This window comes from Erythrolamprus reginae, chromosome Z (assembly GCF_031021105.1).
Source record: "Erythrolamprus reginae isolate rEryReg1 chromosome Z, rEryReg1.hap1, whole genome shotgun sequence".
Taxonomy (NCBI): domain Eukaryota; kingdom Metazoa; phylum Chordata; class Lepidosauria; order Squamata; family Dipsadidae; genus Erythrolamprus; species Erythrolamprus reginae.
Genome location: NC_091963.1, coordinates 131,812,190 through 131,834,768, shown reverse-complemented (window position 1 = coordinate 131,834,768; position 22,579 = coordinate 131,812,190). Strand labels below are relative to the sequence as shown.

General features: G+C 41.8%; 1 protein-coding gene across 3 annotated transcripts in view; it reads right to left on the bottom strand.

Annotated features, from left to right (window-relative positions):
* CACNG7 (calcium voltage-gated channel auxiliary subunit gamma 7) overlaps positions 1-22,579 on the bottom strand; it is a 68,160-nt gene that overhangs the window by 8,397 nt on the left and 37,184 nt on the right. For 2 of the 3 annotated variants that reach the window (XM_070766875.1, XM_070766874.1), the window contains exons 4-5: positions 11,815-11,955; positions 3,257-3,402 (exon numbers count right to left, since the gene is read on the bottom strand). In XM_070766875.1, coding sequence (XP_070622976.1) covers positions 3,257-3,402; positions 11,815-11,955 — 287 coding nt within the window. The remainder of the gene's footprint in view (positions 1-3,256; positions 3,403-11,814; positions 11,956-22,579) is intronic. The other variant, XM_070766876.1, reaches the window with a different exon arrangement.

Sequence of the window (22,579 nt, the reverse complement as noted above, 5' to 3'; positions counted from 1 at the left end):
CAAGTTAAAAAAGAAGATTTTGTCCTCCCAGGGCCCTAGGAGCAATCTGCAAGCTTCCCAAACCCTCTGCATGCCTATTTTTTTTTTGCAAAAATGGGACTGTTTTTCGCAAAAACGTGGGTGTTTTTGCCTTCTCCGAGCCCCCAGGTACACTCTGCAGGCCTCCCAAGCTCTCAGCCCCATTTTTTGCAAAAAAGGGGCACGGGGGGCAAAGCTTTGGGAGGCCCAAAATGGCTGCAAAAAAAAGGTAAACAGTGGAACAGCTCGTCTTCAGAAATTGTAGGTGCTCCACAAGGGTGGATTGCTACTGCTACCACTGGTGCACTGCGTGCGCAGCTTTAGTTGTGTTGCAGGTGCGCACGTGCTGTGCGTGAACGTCCCCAGCGTATTTTTGTTTCTGCGCAGAAATGTGCCAAAATTTTGCAAGGGGACATGCGCGCATCCCAAAAAAATACCAAAAAAAGATGGCAGCGCCCATAGGACTGCCACTGGAGCGGTTGCGTGCAAATTGCACAATCTGGCGGCTGCTACCAGTGCGCAATCCACTACAGCACCGGTAGCAATCCAAATTAAGTTCTTAAGTAGATACCACTGTACTTGGCCATTGGTTCATATTTATATTTATGAATTGAACATCATGTGATCCCCTTCTGTGATCTTCTGACAAGCAAAGTCAATAAGGAAGCCAGATTGACTAAAGGTTACTAACTTAAAAACTGAAGTGATTCACTTAACAACTGTTAAGAAAGAAAAATCATAAAACCAGGCAAACTCACTTAACAGCTTAGCAGCAGAAATTTGGTCGTACAACAAGGACAACCTGAATTGTTCGTTTGGATTGCTGTGTGTGACAGGCAGTCATTGAAGTTTGTTAAATCACTATTTTATTTAAAAAAAATAAACATTTTGTCTGCACTTTTAAAAATTACTCCGTATCCATTTCTCTGTGCACTTCTGAGGCTCAGTATTTAAATATATTATTCTTTTTTTCTGAGGAAAACTGAACGATCGACTTGTAAGATTAAAGAAAAATACAGGTTTGTAAAAGAAATCTGCCCATCATAATAGTCATAAGGCATGTCAGTCTTAAAGTGGCTATGTGACCAACTAGATTTTCCAACTTTTTTTATGGTGATTGTTAAATCACCATAAAATGGTGAATATCACAATCATTAAGCAAACCAATGGTTCCCCCTATGGGCTAGTTTTATTGAAAACCGGAAGTAAATGCCAAAAACATTGTAAAATGTGGCCATGTGTCTGACCACGGGAGTCTGTAAATACAGTCTGGTTGTCAAGGGTCCAAAATGTGGTGGGGGCTGCCGGAACCTCAGAACCAGGGGTAGTGCGTTGTAACCAGGAGAAGGCTGCTGAGGGTTCGCAGATGTTTGGGAGTATCTCTAGTTAAGACTCTGTGCAGTTCAGAGAACGACCAAATCCCACTCCTGGTTGGCCACGCCCACCCCACCCCACCCAGAAGTCCCCTTGCGACCCGTTTTGGATGCAGGATGCACGCAAAGGCTCGGAGAGGGCAAAGGCCGGAAGTTCCAGTAGGCCTGTTCAGGAAGGCCGGAAGTAGAACGTTCAGGAAGGCTGGAAACTTCCAGTAGGCCTGTTTTTCTACAGGGTCTCCAGAGTCTGATGAGACAATTTTCGCCCTCCCTGAGTCTTGAGGATAGCTCCTGCAGCCTGGAGAGGGCAAAAATGCCTCCTCCTGGTGTAGGAAGACAAAATAGCCACACCCACCCAGCAACCAGGAAGGGAAGCCCTTGCTAACATCTTTGAAGCCCACCCCTAGTTGTAACTTCAACTGTCAGTAAGCAATTGGCCATAAGTTAGGATTATTTGTATCTCCATAGCTACATTTCTCCTAGAAGGAATGGCCAGAACAACAACAACAATAACAACAAAGCTGAGGTTGATTCCCCCCCCCTCCCTAGTAGACAGGAACACATTTCATCTAACAATAACAATAACAACAAGAGTTGGAAGAGACCATGGAGGTCTTCTAGTCCAACCTCCTGCTTAGGCAGGAAACCCTACGTGTTACAAGAGAGGGAAAAGATTCACTTCAGACAAATGGTTGTCCAACATTTTCTTTAAAACTTCCAGTCGTTGGAGAATTCACAACTTCTGGAGGAAAGTTGTTCCACTGATCAATTGTTCTAACTGTCAGGAAATTTCTCCTAAGTTCCAAGTTGCTTCCCACTGTGGTATCCAGGATACTACAAGTTTGCCTGAAATGAAAGAGAGTGGCTACATACTCTGTATGTTGTGCTCTAGAAGCCAGAAGAGGAACAACAATGCAATAGTATGATACAAATTGACCTCTCCAGGTTCCTTAGAGGTCAGTAAGGGGCGTGCGTAAGTGCACCAGTGTGCCTTCCGTCCCCTGTCCAATTGTCTCTCCTTATCTCATTTATCTTTTCTTTCTTTCAAATTTGTTTACCTATACTTTTATATCTTTCCTTCTATTCTTTTCTTTATTTATATTACTACATATCTATTCTCTTCAATGTGTATTATGTATTAGACAAAATAAATAAAATAAAATAAAATAAAATAATAAAATAAAATAAAATAAAATAAAATAAAATAAAATAAAATAAAATAAAATAAAATAAAATAAAATAAAATAAAATAAAATAAAATAAAATAAAATAAAATAAAATAAAATAAAATAAAATAAAATAAAATAAAATAAAATAAAATAAAGACTTGTTTGTGGGCCTATCCATTAGCCTCAAAGTGATTATTGCAGGAGAGAGTGACTTAAGACATTGTAGGGTTCATCTAACAGTTCATAGGTCAGATTTTAAAATTTTGTCCACCACTCCTCACTGTCTTTTCTGTTGCAGTTCAAACGTGGAGATTGCTGGCAGTTACATGAGGCTTTTCCAGCCATTCGGTAGGTAGAGGAGGCAAGCAATTCCTTCTGCTCTGACCCTAAGCCTGAAAAATGCTATTTGAGGCACACTGGATTCACACATTGCAGTGAGCCATGATTTTTAAAATCACACTTTCGACAGCCAAACCTTTCCCCTCTCTTGTAACACATAGAATCATCCAAATAGTGTGCTGATACAACAATGCAGAAAACGCAAACGGAAAATGGCCTGACACATAGTTCATTGTGTTCACACAACCCACTGAGCCCAAAGCAAGCTAGTTACATTTTGATTCAGCAATTAAAAAAAAAATACGAAGGGGAGTCTAACAATGCTGAAATGGAAAGGTTTTGTATTCTCTTCTGTACCTCTTTGAGCAAGAAAGAAGAGGCAGCAAATGCGAAGGACCATCCATAGCGATACTGGAAATACTGCTCCGACCCACTGGGGCGGTTCATCACTTCGTCATTGATGCTGGAGATGTACAGGACTAAGCCCACCACCAGGGACAACCCTGAAGAAGAAACACAAGGTTAAAAGAAGGTGTTATCTCACTTCTACCAACTTCCAGGTTAAGTCTAAGGGTTTGTAGAAGCTTCATTTGGGGGTTGAATTGAGGTCTAATCTCTGCAGCTGTTTCTTGGCTAACTAAAGGTCTTTCAATGTTTAGCTTTGTGGAGAGGTTTCTCCTTGGCAGATAATGCTCCCTGCTCTCATCTCCATTGCTTATATATTCCTCTCAATGAGGAGGACTTTTGCTCTGGATCACAATGGTGCTCCCAAATTGTAGGTTGGATGCTGTCCTCAAGAAATGACCGAAGAGTTACTGAAAACAAGGGTGTTTCCTGTTTCCTGCACAGACCCAAGCTGAGTTTCATTTCTTGCCCAAGACAGCATAGAGCAGTGGTTCTCAACCTGGGGGTTGGGACCCCTTTTGGGGTCACAAGGGCTGCCTAAGACCATGGGAAAAGACAAATTTCCCATAGTGTTAGGAACTAAAGCTTCTATTCTGTCACCTTGGAACATATTCTTACAACCTGACCAATCAGGCATTTGCAGTGGGGGGTGTCCCTCTGACCTTCCTGACAATGAGCTTAAAGTTCTGCTGGACTTATGGTTGGGGGTCACCACAACATGAGGAACTGTATTAAGGGGGCGCGACATTAGAAAGTTTGAGAACCACTGGCAGAAATATAAAAATATTACAGGGCAGGGCAGTATGCCACAGTACAATTTTGTGGAGCAGTTTTATGGATTTCTACTACTTTCTCTTCAATGCCAACACTGCAGTGTAGAGTTAGTGTTCAAATTACTCCTGGCAGTGTCTTGAAACTACTGATCTTCCGCATCCCTTGGGACTCCTGCCCCAGAGAAGTGTAATTTGAACTCACTGCTCCCTTCCTGACATTCTTCACAGGACAACACTTTAAACCCTAATGTCTTAGGGTCCAACTAATTCTAGAGGCAATAACCCCCAGGTTTATTTCCTCCCAAAAAGGCAACTGGACTTTCTTCTTTCTTTGAAAACATTTTGCTTCCCGTCCAAGAGGATTCTTCAGTACTAATGGAACTGAGTTAGAACTGAAGAAGCTTCTTGGATGAGAAGCAAGTGTTTTTAACCAAAAAAAGTCCGATTGCTTTTCGGGGAAAAAACCACCTGTGGGACAACCATGACCTGGATGATTGAGAATCTCCATGGACATCTAGAAGCAATACTACTTATTCTGCTTGCCCTTTCCTCTTTGCCTCTGGCACAGATGTTACCTAGACTTATGAAAAAGAATAGAATATTAAGTACTTTGTGTTATTAAGGAATTTGTCTCCGCTACAGAAGCTCACAATGTACATGCAAAGCAACAGAATGACCATAATAAGATACCAATAAGAAGGAATAGTAGAGAAGATGAGGATAATAATAATAATAATACTACAGCCATACAACATGGATTAATATACTTAGACATAAAACTATACTGTGAGGATTAGGTACTCAGTGGAGTGAGGGCACAAGGGGAAAAACTGTCCCTGTCTCCAGTTGTTTTGGCATGCAATGTCCTATAGTACTGTGCTGAGAAAAGGAGTTGAAACAGTTTATACCCACGATGTGAAGTGTCTATAGCTATGAGGGTGAACCTGTGGCATGCATTTGATGGCTCATGGGCACACAACCCGTGGCCCCAGCTCAGCTCTGCTGTGCATGCATGCATGCCTCCCACCAACCAGCTAGTTTCTGGATCTCTGCCGTGCATGCGCAGGGGGGCATTCAGGAGATGTGTGCACATGTGCAGGGGGCTGGGAACATGTGTGGGGGTTGTACATGGGAGTGGGGCACACGTGGGAGTGCACACACATGCACAGGAGTAATGTGCATTTGTGGATTGTGCATGCATGCATGTGTGGTGGGGCACTGGGGTTGTCGTGCATGCATTGCATTGCGCACTTTTCCACGCACACATGCACACTTTACGCACTCAGTGCCAGAAAGTTTAGCCATCACTGGTCTATGGATATCTTCTCAACCTTTCTTCTGACCTGCGCAATCAGAGGTGGCATTTAGCCAGATCTGCAACAGCTTCCTGTGGGTGGTCCTGCCTCCACCAACCCACCCCCGACCCTACTCAGGCACTAAGCCGTCCTATTTAGATACATTTTCAAACTGGGCACATGTATGCAAGCCATGCATAGGAGTAAAGCGTATAGATGAAAGGCCGTGCGCATGCGTGGAAGGCGCGCATGTGAGCAAAGCATGCACATGCAGTCTCACACATTTTCGGTGCTGGGCAAACCAGTAGGAAAATTAGTTGAATCCCACCTTTGTGCACAATATATAGGTCTTCTATAGAAGCCAGTCTGATTGCAGTTCTTTTTTCTTCAGTTCTATTCATCCTAAAAGAACTTACCAACTAACCTAAAAGAACAGTTCTAGCTATCCTCAAAGAGAATGGCAGCTATTTTCTTTTCTTTCTTCCTTTCTTCCTCCTGATGAATGCAATTCCTGCCAAATAATTTGCGTAAGGAATCAATGTGACCAGGGGCCGGAGGAAATAAGAAGGGCTGAACTGGTGCCCACCAGAAACTGGCCAATTGGTGCTGGATTAATTCCAACACTTTGGGCTCTGGGCACTGTCTTCCAGGAAATTCCGCTGGGAGTGGTGGGGAAATCCTGTTTTTTTCAAAGGAAGGTACCTTCCAGAGACATGGTTGAGCATGAACAACTATGGGTCTCTAGGTGGCAGAGAAGAATTGAACATCCCCACACCACTCCTATGCTTGTCAATTGTTCAGGATAGAAACATAGAAGATTGACGGCAGAAAAAGACCTTGTGGTCCATCCAGTCTGCCCTTATACACTGCTCAAAAAAAATAAAAGGAACATTAAACAACACAATATAACTCCAAGTAAATCAAACCTCTGTGAAAGGGGCGAGTACAAGTGCACTAGCGTGCCTTCCGTCCCCTGTCCTATAGCTCTCCTATATCTCCTATACTTTTCTTCTATTCCTATATCTCTTCTTCTATTCTTTCATTGATATGTTCTATTCCTATATCTTCTTTTCTATTCTTTCATAGATATATTTTACTATGAGTATCTCCTCTATGACCTTCATCATGTACTTTACTATGTGTATATATATACACCAGGGTGATTCGACACAAAAATATGTAACCCTTCCCTGGTGCAGAGCTGAAGGGATTGGATACTGTAGCCTAGAGGATAATTCTCTGCCTTACAAGGCAAAGGTTGCAGGTTCAAGTCCCATTGGGTACGGCTAGCTGATGAGGCCAAAATAGATCTATCCTAGTCTCCCTTAATTTTCAAATTCAGCAAAAAAACATGTGATTATATATATATATATATATACATACACACACACACACACACACACACACACACTAAAACTCTCATTGTGAATTGGACTAACTAACTAACTAACTAAATATATATGTCCACTTAGGAAGCAACACTGATCGACAATCAATTTCACATGCTGTTGTGCCCATTCAACTTTGTACAGAACAAAGTATTCAATGAGAATATTTCATTCATTCAGATCTAGGATGTGTTCTTTGAGTGTTCCCTTTACTTTTTTGAGCAGTATACTATTTCCTGTATTTTATCTTAGGGTGGATATATGTTTATCCCAGGCAGGTTTAAATTCAGTTACTGTGGATTTACCAATCACTTCTTCTGGGTTTGTTCCAAGCATCTACTACTAAGGATGCTTTTGAATAAAGTTTTAGTGCTCTTCTAGACAAGCACTCCATTTATATTCAACATCAGCCTGACAGCTAGAAGGGATTGGCTGGGTTATGAAGCAACAGAGAGTAAACAAGAAAAGGATGGCTCGGGTACTCTTTTGATTAGCTGTCAGAAGTACAAGCTTATCCAAGCTTATCCAGCGCTTCGAAACTAGGAAACGTGGTGATAAAACAACCTCTTCCTCTACCATCTCCACCAGCCCAGCGGGGCAAATTCTGACAAGATGTTGGTCCATAGAACCAACATCTTCTGTAACCACAGCAGTGTCACCACTCAGATTTATATGGAGAAAAGCAGCAGAGTTTGAAATTGGATGACCATTGAAATGTTGCGTCTCAACAGTGAAAAAAAAAGGTACATTTCCATCTACCAAACATCTAATGTGCACCCGAGGTAAGTCCTAAAATCTTGCATTTCCACGAATACTGGTAGTTCTCACTGAGCGATTCCCCAGTGGAATCTGCAGTTCCATCGCTGAACAATATGGATGTTCAGCAAGACATCTTGTGACCACAATGAGCTTGCAACATCACTTCCAGCAGGGTCGTTAAGTGAGACATCATATGACCACAAAACTTGTTATTTTGCCACCAGGTTCACCCTTGACCTGCCCTGTTAGAAACCAGGTGTGAACTCCAGAAATGGCAACCATGCGATCACAATCATGTTACTTCCCCAGCAATGTCATAACTTTGAATAGTCACTAAGCAGTTCAATGAGCAATAAGTGCAGACTTTTTTGAACTCCTAGAGTCCTCAGTTAAAATGACAGGGGGCATGATTCCTGTTAAAAACACTTCCCTCCTGAACCCTATTTAACCCTTTAACATATTTAAATGTTTCGATCATGTGCCCCCTTTTCCTTCTGTCTTCCAGACTATACAGATTGAGTTCATTCAGTCTTTCCTGATACGTTTTATGCTTAAGACCTTCCACCATTCTTGTAGCCCGTCTTTGGACCCGTTCAATTTTGTCAATATCTTTTTCTGGAGACCTCACCTACAAAAAGATATTGACAAAATTGAACGGGTCCAAAGACGGGCTACAAGAATGGTGGAAGGTCTTAAGTATAAAACGTATCAGGAAAGACTTCATGAACTCAATCTGTATAGTCTGGAAGACAGAAGGAAAAGGGGGGACATGATCGAAACATTTAAATATGTTAAAGGGTTAAATAGGGTTCAGGAGGGAAGTGTTTTTAACAGGAAAGTGAACACAAGAACAAGGGGACACAATCTGAAGTTAGTTGGGGGAAAGATCAAAGGCAACATGAGAAAATATTATTTTACTGAAAGAGTAGTAGATCCTTGGAACAAACTTCCAGCAGACGTGGTTGGGAAATCCACAGTAACTGAATTTAAACATGCCTGGGATAAACATATATCCATTGTAAGATAAAATACAGGAAATAGTAAAAGGGCAGACTAGATGGACCCGGAGGTCTTTTTCTGCCGTCAGTCTTCTATGTTTCTATGTTTCTATGACGTTCGCAGATTTTCTACCCTGTCTTGCAGATCCTATACTCCCTACTCCTATGGGGACCTTGCAGCTGATTTTAAGGGAGGATGGGTAGTGAACAAAAACTGAAATAAGTGGAAAGGATTTCCTAATCTTCTTCCATTAAGAAAATAAGATAAACCTTTATGGTCCCTTTTTTTCTGTGAACACATTGACACACATTAGAAATGAAATTCTGATGCCTGCTCTCAGAAGAAAATACTGTATACTGCTTAAAAAAATAAAAGGAACACTCAAATAATGCATTCTAAATCTGAATGAATGAAATATTCTCAATGAATACTTTGCTCTGTACAAAATTGAATGTGCACAACAGCATGTGAAATTGATTGTCAGTGTTGCTTCCTAAGTGGACAGCTTGATTTCACAGAAGTTTGATTTACTTGGAGTTATATTGTGTTGTTTAAGCGTTCCCTCTATTTTTTTTGAGCGGTGTATATACCGTATATACCCATACATCCTGGTTTGGACCGATTCTAAAGAACCGGTAGAAACTTGGGGGCTTGGGTCACTAGAACCAACAGCGTTCTAGGCCTGCCATGCCCCAGAACTGGTTCTCCTGGCAGCGCCATAGGTGCCGCTCATCTTGTTTTTATCTTCTGCGCATGCACAGAAGCTTTTTAAAAGAACTGCACATGCACATGACATGTGTGGTGCATGCACACACGACACACCCCTGAGCAAACCAGCAGCAGGTGAAACCAGAACTCACTCCTGCAATACACATATATGCACACACATTTATTTATTATTTATTAATTTAATTTGTACGCCGCCCAACTCCTGAAGGACTCTGGGCGGCTTACAACCGCTAAAAAACAACGTAAAACAATTTAAAAACCCAATTAATACAATCAGACAATTCTTATTGAGGCCGGATCTAGATGTGTTGATCAATCATGGCCCTAGGCTTGTTGACAAAACCAGGTCTTTAGGACTTTTCAGAAAGCCAGTAGAGTGGGGGCAGTACGGATCTCCGGAGGTAATTAGTTCCAGAAAACCGATGCCACCACAGAGAAGGCCTCCTGCCATGGTCCCACCAACCGGTAGAGCTCATGTAGCAGTGGTGTGATATGGGCATAGTGAAAAGCACATATTATTGCTCATAGACTGCATTTTGTACCAGCTATAAACTCCTGACAATCCTGAAGAGCAGCCTCATGTAGAGCATACTGTGATAATCCAATTGTCAGGCTGAAGCCAGAATGCTTGGGGGTCTTGGCCTGCCACACTATGCTATATTATTTTGGAATGTTTCTTGCCATGGGAAGTGGGGAGGGGCGGTTGCATGAAGAAGTAGAGATAGATAAAATAAATTCGTTTTAGTGTTCAAGGTCATCCTTTGTTCAGCGCCTGGCTGGAAGAAGATGGGAGTGTATGGACCTGCTAGCCGAAGATTAGTGGTCCATGACGAACTTGTGGGTGTGGGACAGGAGAATGAACTTTAAACTGGAAGTAGAAACACTGGGAAAATCCTATTCAAGTTTCCCCAGATGTACTAAGATGGCTCTAGGAATAAATTGGAACTTTAGGAAATCTTTGCCTCAGACTCTGATTTAAACTTAGGTATTAATTGGAATACTGATACCAATTGTGAAAGGGCCGGCGTGGGAATTATTGTCTGTAGGCCTTTCACTCAAGGAAAGGGTGCAACTAGTGCACAAGATGAATTTGGACAAAATCCCCCCTGGCTATACTAAAAAAATTAAATAAAAATTAATTCCCTGGAGAGAAAAGGAATATATAAATTATGCCTGGCATATGCATATGCTATAAATACACACAATATACAGTGGTACCTCGAGATACGAGTTTAATTCGTTCCGGACCTGGGCTCTTAAGTCGAGCAGCTCTTATCTCGAACGACTTTTCCCCATAGGAATTAATGTAAATAATTTTAATTGGTTCCAGCCCTCAAAAAACTCACAAAGTTAGTCTAAATTATGCAGAAAGACATGTTTTTAATGAAGAAATGTACATGTACATATAAATGAATAATGAAGTTTCTTTCACTTAACTTGTAAACTTTCTTAAACTTTTAAATTTACATATGTTCAACTTCTCTGCCACCCAATCCTGTAGGACAGAGGTCCCCAACCCTTTTTGCACCAGGGACCGGCTTTAAGCGATCAAGAGAGGAATGGGTGAATGAATGGACGGAGGGTGGGAAGGAAGGAAGGAAAGAGGGAAGGGACAGGAACAGAGGAAGGAAGCAAGGAAACTTATGAAAGGGGAGAGTAAGAGAGGAATGAGTGAAGGGAGGGAGGGAGGGAAGAAGGTGGGAAGGAGAAAGAAAAGAAGAAATAGAGGAAGGGAAGGTAAAAGAGAGAAAGAAAAAGAGCAAGAAAGAAAGCTGCAAGCACCCCCCCGAGCCCCCCAGGCCGGCTGCAACCTTTTAAAACACGCGCGCCGCTTCGCAGCTGTCTCCTGAAGCCGAACGCGGAAGTTAGCGTTTGGCTTCAGGAGACAGCTCCTTGGCGCTTGTATCTCGAATTTGGGCTTGTAAGTAGAACAAAAATATCTCTCCCCTCCCAGCTCTTATCTCGAGTTGCTCTTAAGTAGAGCAGCTCTTATGTCGGGGTTCCACTGTATATACTAATTACTTTCCATTTTATTAATGGAATGGCAAATCTGGATGCTATCCATAGATATTCATTCATTCCTTTATCAAATTAGCATGCTATTTTTGTTCTTGTTCAAAACCAAACATTTTGGGTAGCTTATGCGACCCCGCAGGGTAGAATCTAAAACCTCTGTCCTCTCTTTGTACTTCCTCATTTTTTATTTAAAACGTAAGTCATCGACTGCTGTATTTGTTTCTGTCTTGGATCTGACAGTAATTATTGATCACAATCTGTGTGTTTTGCTTTGTGGGGTTGAGATCTCCCTGGGGGCGCCCATTCTACTCCACAGGAACAGCCCCACTGAATCAGAGGAACTCTAAACTTGGCAATTTTTAAGACTTGTGACATGCTCATTGAGGAATTCTAGGAGTTAGCCCACAAGTCTTGGTTGCCAAGTTTGGAGACCCCACTGTAAATTCCCATTCTTGATCTTCAACCCAGAATTGCCTCTGCTATTACATTAAGCTCAGAGCTTGCAGCTCAATCTCCCTTAAGCAGAACAGCCCCAGCTAGTGAATCCTTACCAGAAAGGATGAAGAAGATGCCTGAAACGAAAGCCAGGATGGTTCTCTGTGGGCGGATATGTCCAATATTGCTAATGACAAAGGCTGTGAAGACCAGGAAGAGGCTGACCATAGGAAAAGGGGTGGCTGTGCGAATGGTCTCTGCCAGGAGAAAGGGAGCAAGAGAAAAAAGAGAGAGGGAGGGGGGAAAAGTTAAATTGGAGTCCATCCCTAGACTTGTGCTCAGAGTTATTTCACATTAAGGCTTCTTAGACCGGAGGGATCCCACAAATGAGACGGCTTAAGAGCATACATTGCAATCTTTTCCTTCACTGGTAAATAACTAGCAGCAAGGGATGGAAACTAATCAAGGAGCGAAGCAACCTGGAACTAAGAAGAAATTTCCTTATCATTGAGAACAAACAAAACAGTGGAATGGCTTGCATTCGGAAATTGTGGGCGATTCACCATTGGAGGTTTTTAAGAAGAGGCTGGAGAGCCACTTGCCTGAAATGCCAGTGATGGGTATTTGAAATGGTATAGGGCAGCCATTACAGATATAAGGTCTTCTGCTTGAGCAGGGAGTTGGATTAGAAGAACTCCAAGACACCTTACAACTCTTTTATTCTATATTCTGATTCAATCTGGACTTTTTTTGACCCCTTCCTGTGAATATTTATTTAAATCTGACACTTCTTTCTAAAATCAACCTGCCCACATTTAAAAGATGGAGAGTGGGGAGAGAGAATTTTGTCAGGGTCAACCATAATGCGTTTCATTCCTTTGCAATATGAATCTGTTTTCTCGCTATAAGTAAAGGAAACCCCCAAATGAATCATAAGAACTCCCTGTCAGATTCTGTCACAGTGAAGTAACTGAGCCAAAACGTTTTTAAACTTAACCCGAATCAACTCACTCTCACCTCAGGGTTAGCAAAATGCTTATTCTGGAAAAACTGTGCAACATATCTCAGCTGTTTCAGAAGTGACACTGATGACTACAAAAAGAAGGGTGTGATGATGAAAAGGCTAGAAAACTTGATAGCAGAACTCAGTAGGATAGTATAAAGATTTGAAGTCCAATCCTAGAGCTTAAATAATAAATGAAGATGTACATCACATCTTTTTATGGAACAAGGTCATACCGATAGTATTAAATATATTTCATCACAGCGGAGTGGACCAAAGTCTATTGTAACTTGAAGAACCATCCTGCATACTGCAATTTTCAGCACAACATATATAGCATACATCGTCCATGGTATATATGTTGCAATAGAAAACAGCAATCTTTTGCATGTTATATCATCTACACCACATCATACTGATTTATAGATTCTCATCCACTCAGTTTGTTAAATTTGGAGAAAGCATGCTGAAATGTGTTTATTATTTTTAGGAAGATAGAAAGATAGATAGATAGAAAGAAAGATAGATAGGTGGATAGAGATAGATGGATGGATGGATGGAAGGAAGGAAGGAAGGAAGGATGGATGGATAAGATAGATAGATAGATAGATAGATAGATATATAGATAGATAGATAGATAGATAGAAAGGTAGATAGATAGATAGATAAAAAGATAGGTAGGTAGGTAGGTAGGTAGGTAGATAGATGGATGGATGGATGGATGGATAGCTAGATAGAAAGATAGATAGAAAGATAGATAGATAGATAGATAGATAGATAGATAGATAGATAGATAGATAGATAGATAGATAGATAGATAGGTGGATAGAGATAGATGGAGGGATGGAGGGATGGAGGGATGGAAGGAAGGATGGATAAGATAGATAGATAGATAGACAGACAGACAGACAGACAGACAGACAGACAGACAGACAGACAGATAGATAGATGGATAGAGATAGATAGACAGACAGACAGACAGACACACACACACACACACACACACACACCAACAAAACACATATAAACATAGAAAGCCAAACTGAGAGCCAGTGTGGTCCAGACTAGATACCAGACACCAGACTAGAAAACAGGAGACCATGAGTTCGAATTCTGCCTCAGCCGTGAAAGCTAGCTGAGTGATCTTGAGCCAGTCACTTCAATCCAACCTACCTCATAGGTTTGTTGCTGGAAAAATAAGAGGAAAGTGTTTTGGATATGTCAGCTGCCTTGGATTGTTGTAAGTAAAACACTGGTGGGATTCAAATAATTTAACAACTGGTTTTCTGCCCTAATGACTGGCTTGGTGGGTGTGGCAGGTTGGTCATGTGATTGGGTGTTAATGGCCAATGAAATAACTGTCATCACACCCAGCCCCACCTCTCGACCAATTGCCTCAAAGGCCTCAACAAGGTACAGTTTCCCTCTCTATTTATACTGAACATCCAAAATGGCCAGAAAATCAAACCAAAACTCAGCCGAAAAGCGGGCAGGTCCAGCCAGTGGTGGAATTAGCCAGTTAGCCGAAGTGGGCAGAATTTTAACAACCCATTTGCCTGAATTGATCTGAATTGGCTGAATCCCACCTCTGGTTGAAAAACTAATAAAGTTGGAACAGAAATAAATACATACATAATATATACATACAATATATAATACATCTGTAATAGGTGGCTACCAGAACAGTAAAGGATGCTGTACTGGTAGTAAAAATTGAGTTGCGAGTACATTTGACTGTGGGCATGCACACATGTCCAAGCGTGTTTTTGTTTCTCCTCATGCGCAGGAAGCAAAATATTGTGATGGGATTTCGGTGACTTTTTGCTTCTGCGCATGCGCGGAAGCAAAAAAAAAATCGCCAAAATCTCTCTCGTGCAAGATTTTGCCTTCTGCGCATGCGCAGAAGCATGACCACGCTGGGAAACACAAGCGCGTGCCCACAGGCAAAGTGAAACTGTGTGCACAGGGCACTGGTAGCAGCAGGAATGGGAATCCGCCTCTGTAATACGTAACCTTGACCTTTAAAGCCCTTCATGGCATCGGACCAGAATATCTCCGAGACCGCCTTCTGCCGCACGAATCCCAGCGACCGATTAGGTCCCACAGAGTGGGCCTCCTCCGGGTCCTGTCAACTAAACAATGTCGGTTGGCGGGCCCCAGGGGGAGAGCCTTCTCTGTGGCGGCACCGACTCTCTGGAACCAACTCCCCCCGGAGATCAGAACTGCCCCTACTCTTCCTGCCTTCCGTAAACTTCTCAAAACCCACCTTTGCCGTCAGGCATGGGGAAACTAAACATCTCCCCCTGGGCCCGCTGAATTTATACATGGTATGCTTGTGTGTGTGTATGTTAGTATAGGGTTTTTTAAAACTTTTAATATTTTAATTAATTGGATTATGTATTGGATTGTTTTTTCACTTGTTGTGAGCCGCCCCGAGTCTTCAGAGAGGGGCGGCATACAAATCCAAATAATAAATAAATAAATAAATAAATAAATATACACACACGTGTGTGTGTGTGTGTGTGTGTGTGTGTGTCTTAAGCCTTATTAAAGTTTTGGTTAGCAAAGCATAAACCGGGGTACTTCGTAAGGCACCAGGCAAACAACCAAGAAGCCATGAGTTCTAGTCCCCGTCGTCGTAAGCCTGAAGCTACCCGGTTAACCTTGTTCCAGTCACTCTCACTCAGCCCTAAGAAGGAGGCAATGGCAAAACACTGCTGAAATTTATTTATTATTATTTACTTATTAATTTGACTTGTAGGCCACCCAATCCCGTACGACTCAGGGCGGCTCACAATAAAAAACTATACAATAAAAATAAATAAATTGCAAAGAAAGTTGCCAGGAATCAACACTCACTCAAAGGCACCCCCTCACACACACGCAAAAGGGACATATAAATGTGTCCTATTGTAAAACAGCACAAACATCTGATTATCTACCTTTGTCCTAATACTGGAATTATTTACTCTCTTGCTTTAAATATAAAGTTTTAGCAAAGTTTTTTCCCGAACGCCATCACTCTGCTAAACAAATAATTCCCTCAACACTGTCAGACTTTTTATTAAATCCGCACTTCTATTTCTACTACTTTTTTTCTCATCATTCCTATCATCCTTTTCCTCCCACTTAGGACTGTCTGACTGTAACTTGTTGCTTGTATCCTAAGATTTTTATTAATATTGATTGTTTATTCATTGCTTATTTGACCCCTATGACAATCATTAAGTGTTGTACATCATGATTCTTGATAAATGTATCTTTTTCTATTCTCTACACTGAAAGCATATGCACCAAGATAAATTCCTTGTGTGTCTAATCACACTTGGCCAATAAAATTCTATTCTATTCTATTCTATTCCATTCCATTCCACTCTATTCTACTCTACTCTTTTCTATTCTGATAAGTGGATTCCACTCCATTCTGTCTAACAATTCACTGCCATATTCAATTCATATTCATATTCATTACTCTGCCTGAAACATGTTTAGTTTTTTTAAACATAAAGTTTCCTAGGACACGAAATTGGGATAAATACTGCATTTCTGTGATTCCCTTCAAGCTTTGTATTTGTGGATTACTATTTCCAATAAGGTGACACAATTCACAATTTCCAGCTGTTGCTCATTGTTCCCTGCTGGTGGCTGGACGTTTCATTAGTTCCTTTATAATCAAATTGGGTGTCTTGGACTTCTTGCACTTCTGAGTAATTGCATAGAAGACTTTTCGGAAATGCAGCTTTTCTGACCCCCTCGAGGGCAAATTCTATCCACCCATGTTCGTGCTTGAATTAATAATGCAAGAGCTCTCTCCAGCTCTGTATTCAACCGCTTTCCTCATCAAGATACCTGGACTGTCTGTTCTGAAGAAGCTTTGAGGGGAGGCCGAGTTAATCAAGGTAGACAAGAGAGCAACCCAAATTTCCATGGCTTCTGAGTAATCAGAGAAGCCAGAGGAACACAATTAATCACTAACTTCTACACGATTGCCAAGAGATATGACATGGATGTGTCCTGCTGTGTGGTCAGTGAGAGCTGAATTTATTTTATTTATTTGTCAAGTATATACTGGGAGTATACACACCCTGTTTCCCCAAAAATAAGACGTACCCCAAAAGTAAGGCATGTCAAAGGTTTTGCAGAATTTGCTAATATAAGGCACCCCCCGAAAATAAGGCGTAGTCAAGTTTACTTACGGTACGGTGAAAAAACATACGGTACCATTCAAAGCTGTTCATAGCGGTACCGTAATAATGTGGCGTCCCCTGCTGGCCCCTTCTATCACTTTGTACCGTCCAGTACAGCAGACACAGTCTGCTCATGTCTCACCGCCATTACAGTCTCCACTACAGTGCGTAGACTGTAGTTCCTCTGGTGGCCAGAAGCTGCAATAGCGGGAGTATACTGTTGTACCATATAAGTGCCGTTGTTTGTGTGTGTGGGTGCCATACTGACAGGTACCGTACTGTAATCAGTGTACCGTACGGTACACTTTCTTTGGGGGTGTCAGCTTTTCTGCCTGTGAATTTGTCTTATTTGAGAAATATAAGGCACCCCCCAAAAATAAGACGTAGCACAACTTTTGGAGCAAAAATTAATATAAGACAGTGTCTTATTTTCGGGGAAACACGGTAGATATAATACCCATAGATGAGATGGGTACTAATGAGAGGGAAACATTAGGACAGGGACAGTAAGCATGCTGGTGCCTTTCTGTGTCTGTTGTGTACTCGTGTATTCCTGTGGTTGAAGCTCAACTAGTTGTTGATAGGAAGGACGTTATAGTAGATGAATTTATGAGCTATGCTTAGGTTGTGTCGAAGATGACGTAGTTCTAAACTTTCTAAGTCTAGGATTTCAAGTCCTAGTTTGAATGTGAGTTTGCTACTAATTTAAGGGAGCTGGTTACAGCAACTTTCTCAATTTGTGCCCTGATCAAAATATTGAATAACGTTTCTAAGCCACCTAGTCAAAAACACCTCTAACACACAAAGCAAAATGAGGTGTTAGGCTTCTGAGATGGGGGCAGAATATATATTAGATTTTGTTCCTATCTCAGCAGCTATCCCCTTATTTTATATATTATGGTATGGAAGAGGAGTAGCATTAGTTTTTTAATGCTGCACGAAATTTTGAGTGAGAGGCAGAGGAAGAGGAGAAGGTGAGGGACCTTCTTACTTGACTTACAACAATAGCAATAGAACTTACAAACAGACTTATATACTGCTTTACAGTGCTTTACAGCCTTCTCCAAGTGATTTACAGAGTCAGCCTACTACATCCAACAAGCTGAGTCCTCATTTTACCACCTCAGAAGGATGGAAAGCTGAGTCAACCTTGATCCTGGTAAGATCTGAATTGCCAAATTGCTGGCAGCTGGCAAAAATAGCCTGCAGTACTGCATTCTAACCACTGCACCACCATGGCTTTCTTTCGGAGTTATAATGACACTGAAAGAAATGAATTATGACCATTTTTCACACCTGCAGCATCTCCATGGTCATGTAATTTACATTCTGGTGCTTGACAACTAATCCATATTTATGAGGGATGCAATGTCCTGGGATCATAGGAAAGTGATGATCAAAGTGATTCATTTAAGAAATGGGGCAAGAAAAGTCATAAAATGGGGCAAAACTCAGTTAACAAACTAGCATCATAAATGTTGGGCTGGATTTTGCTTGTAACTCAAGGACTACCTGTATATCTCTGCTCTGTGCATTGCCAGTTTGGCATTTGTTGCCTATAATGCAAACTTGTTAGGGTCATCTTATAAACTAATATTTCCTGTTCTGCAGCATTCAAACAAGATCAGATTAAAGGCATTAATGTTGGGGGCAAAGCGTACTATCTCTGAAAGTAAAATATATGATTTTGAATGTTCCTCCTTGCAATAATTCCCTGTGCATAATATATGTATACTGTATATGTATGTATGTATGTATGTATGTATGTATGTATGTATGTATGTATGTATATATGTGTGTGTGTATGTATGTATGTATATGTATGTATGTATGTATGTATGTATGTATGTATGTATGCATGGAGAGAGAGAGATCCACAAAAGGAAGAAAGTTTCTAGTTCTTTCCCTATTGTCCTTATTTTCCAGTCTGCACCAAACTAGAAAATAATAATCTCTTATAGAAACATAGAAGATTGATGGCAGAAAAAGACCTCATGGTCCATCTAGTCCGTCCTTGTACTATTTCCTGTATTTTATCTTAGGATGGATTTACCAACCACGTATGCTAGAAGTTTGTTTCAAGTATCTACTATTCTTGCGGTAAAATAATATTTTCTCATGTTGCTTCTGATCTTTCCCCCAGCTAACCTCAGATTGTGCCCCCTGGTTCTTGTGTTCACTTTCTCATTAAAAACACTTCCCTCCTGAACCTTGTTTAACCCTTTAACATATTTAAATATTCCGATCATGTCCCCCCTTTCCCTCTCTCTGCTATCACTGATGATATTACCTGATTGGGTAATGAAATGTCTGCAAGATAACCACCAAGCTCCAAGGACCCTTCATTTCAATCCTGAGCTACAAATATCATCTTCTATTGGTAATATTATATCTTCTAAACCAGCAGATGACAGCAAATGGCTTCTGTGGTCTAGGTTGTGTTGTGGTTAGTTCCGGCCCAGCTCCTGCCCCAAGGACCGTGGATGTGGGGGAGACTTCCACATGCTGCAGGCCTGTTTTGTTCCTGGTGGAATCTGATGATGAAGGCTCCTCTGACAAAGAAGACATGAGTGACAGGGAGGAGGAGAGTGTGGCAGACAGCTCAGAAGGAGATCAATTATCTAGCTCCTCCTTGGATTCAGAACAAGAGTTAATGATACAGCCACGCATGCGGAGAGCGATGCATAGGCAACAACAACTGAGAGATTATTATCAAAGAAAATGAGGCCACCTGTGGTTGAGTGGGGCTGTGGTAATTAGTGAGGCTGCTATAAAGAGCAGCCTGTGGGTTTGGCCATTGTGGAGGATTATCTGATCGTTGTGTTTCGTGACTGCTTTACTGACTTTGACCTTTTGTGTGCTGATTTCCCCCCGCTTTGAAACTAAACCAGAACAAAGTGTGTTTCACTTTGTGAAAGAAGAAGGACTGTGAATTGCCTCACAGCTGCAAGCTAAGTATCACAGAACTGATAAGGGACTTGTACAAATTACCAGTTTGTTTGGAGACGAGTGCTCTTTGCTATACCAAAAGAGGGCTTAGTTTAAGTGGAATTTTCATTATAAAGAACATTGTTTTGAATTTTCAAACGTGTGTGTGTCTGAAATTTGTACCTGTGAATTTTTGGGAGGAGTCTACCAGAGAGCCCGACAGAACAGGTTGGGAGCTAGGTTAGTACTTGGGTGGGAGAACCAACAGGGAATATTACAGGTCCAGAGTAGACTGAGAAATTAAGCAATATCCCAGAAGGAGACCATGGCCAATCATTTTGGTATTGCTACCAAGAAATCGGAAATCAAGTGATTTGCGCGTTGGTTCCGACCTCCCCAGAGGCTTTAAGCAGAAGGTCTGCTGATCAAACAGGGGAAAATTGATCTCAGGCTACAGGAATCACGTCACACGAGGCCATCAGTCAACCTCCCCTATCTTTTCTCCATTCCATTAGTCATTGCTTGTGCTGATAGAGGATTTGGATATGGATGAGTATATAAAAAAAGAATAAATATAAAACCGGGAAGGGCAGCTTTGATAGCAGAGGGTAAATAAATTCTGCTCACTCCTTTTCACCTGCTTAAGGTTTCTTCTCCCTCGTCTGGATACAAACATCCTGCATGCCTTCACTTCCTGCTTAAAACCCATCCTCACTGAGCTTTTTCCTGCACAATGTCATAGCTGGGTTTTCCCCCTTTCTGGGTGGAATTGCAGAAGAGTTTGCTGCTGATAAAATGACATTTCCGTTAACTATCCCATTTGTCCTTGATGGAATTTCTGCTTGGGACAGCACTAATAATGAGCTGCATAATTCTTTCTACTCTCCGCATGCCAGGATTGCACCATTTTCTGACCGGCGCTGACTGCTGAGAGCACGAAAAAAAAATAATTCTTCCCAGGTTAAAATATAACAGTAAAATAGTTCCTTATTTTATCCAGCAGAGGGAGCAAGAATAAATGTACTGTATTTGTTTTTCTCTCTCCCTCTCTCTCTCTCTCTACACAAAAACATACATACTCAGAGTGTAGCAAAAAGTGAGAAAATTATTTGATGGCCGCAGCTAGACACAGCGGACTCTAAACTCATTTCTGCCCTCTGGTGGCTATCTGGATTTGTGCAGAACAGATATGGTAGCCCCACTTGCTGTTAATTGCTGCCATGGAGATCTTTCCTTGCTCACCAAATTCCCACAAAGTTGCCTTAATCTAATCACAGCAACCTTAATTACTCTGGAGGAGTGTGTTTTTTCACTCCTACTCTAGTTGCAATCCATGACAGTTTCAAAATCTCATTGTGCCAGTGGTGGGCTGCAGCCAGAATGGCTAATTGTGAGTGCAGGATTGAGCGCATGCAGGCAAGCAAAAAACCCTTGGTGAAATGCACCCACACATGCTCCCTGTGCAAGATTTTGCTACCTGCACAGGTGCGGGAAGCAAAATTGTGCTCAGTCCCGCACTCACGCTCCAGAGCTGTGCAGCTGCGCATGATTAGCTGTCCATCCATTACCCTGGGGGGGGATTATTGACCCTCAGAGAGGGTCCGCAACTTGGGCATCCTCGTCGACCCACAGCTAACTTTAGAAAACCATATTTCAGCTGTTTGCCCAGGTTTACCTGGTGCACCCTATTTGGACAGGGAGTCTTTGCTCACGGTCACTCATGCCCTTATCACCTCAAGGTTCGACTACTGCAATGCTCTCTATATGGGGCTACCTTTGAAGAGTGTTCGGAAACTTCAAATCATCCAAAATGCAGCAGCACAAGCAGTTTTGGGCCTTCCAAAATATGCCCACATCTCTCCATCACTCCACGTACTGCATTGGCTGCCGATCGGTTTCTGGACACAATTCAAAATGTTGGTTACGACCTATAAAGCCCTAAATGGCATCGGACCAGAATACCTCCAGAACCATCTTCTGCCACACGAATCCCAGCGACCGATTAGGTCCCACAGAGTTGGCCTTCTCTGGGTCCCGTCGACTAAGCAATGCTGTCTGGCAGGACGAAGGGGAAGAGCCTTCTTTGTGGGAGCCCCGGCCCTCTGGAATCAACTCCCCCCAGAGATTCGCACTGCCCCCACCCTCCTTGCCTTCCATAAGAATTTGAAAACACATTTATGTCACCAGGCCTGGGGTCATTAGACCCCAGCCTCTGCCCAATGAATGTATTCGGTGTGATAGTATGTGTGTGACTCTTTGATTTTAAATGTTTAGTTTTAAGATAATTTTTAAAAATTAATTGCTCTATTAATTGGCCTAGAATGTTTTATTTATTTATTTGTTTGTTTGTTTGTTTGTTTGTTTGTTTATTTATTTATTCATTTATTCATTCATTCATTCTTTTTACTAAAATGTTGTAAGCCGCCCTGAGAGGGGCAGCATATAAGTCCAATAAATAAATAAATAAATCTCCCCATCCCCAAAGCATGCACGTGTGAGATTCGGCTTCTGTGCATGCGCAGAAAACAAAATCCCATGCGAGGATGCTCGTGTGCATGAGATTTCACCAATTTTGGGTGGGTTTTTTGCTTCCATGCATGTGCGGAAGCAAAGAAATTGCTGGAAATCCGTGAAATCCCATGCGCACGAACGTCCTCATGCGAAATTTCACTTCCCGGGGATGCGCAGAAGCCATATCTCACGCCCATGTGTGTATGTGCCCATCAGACACGTGTGCACCTGCGCTGGTCACCAGGAGCGCAC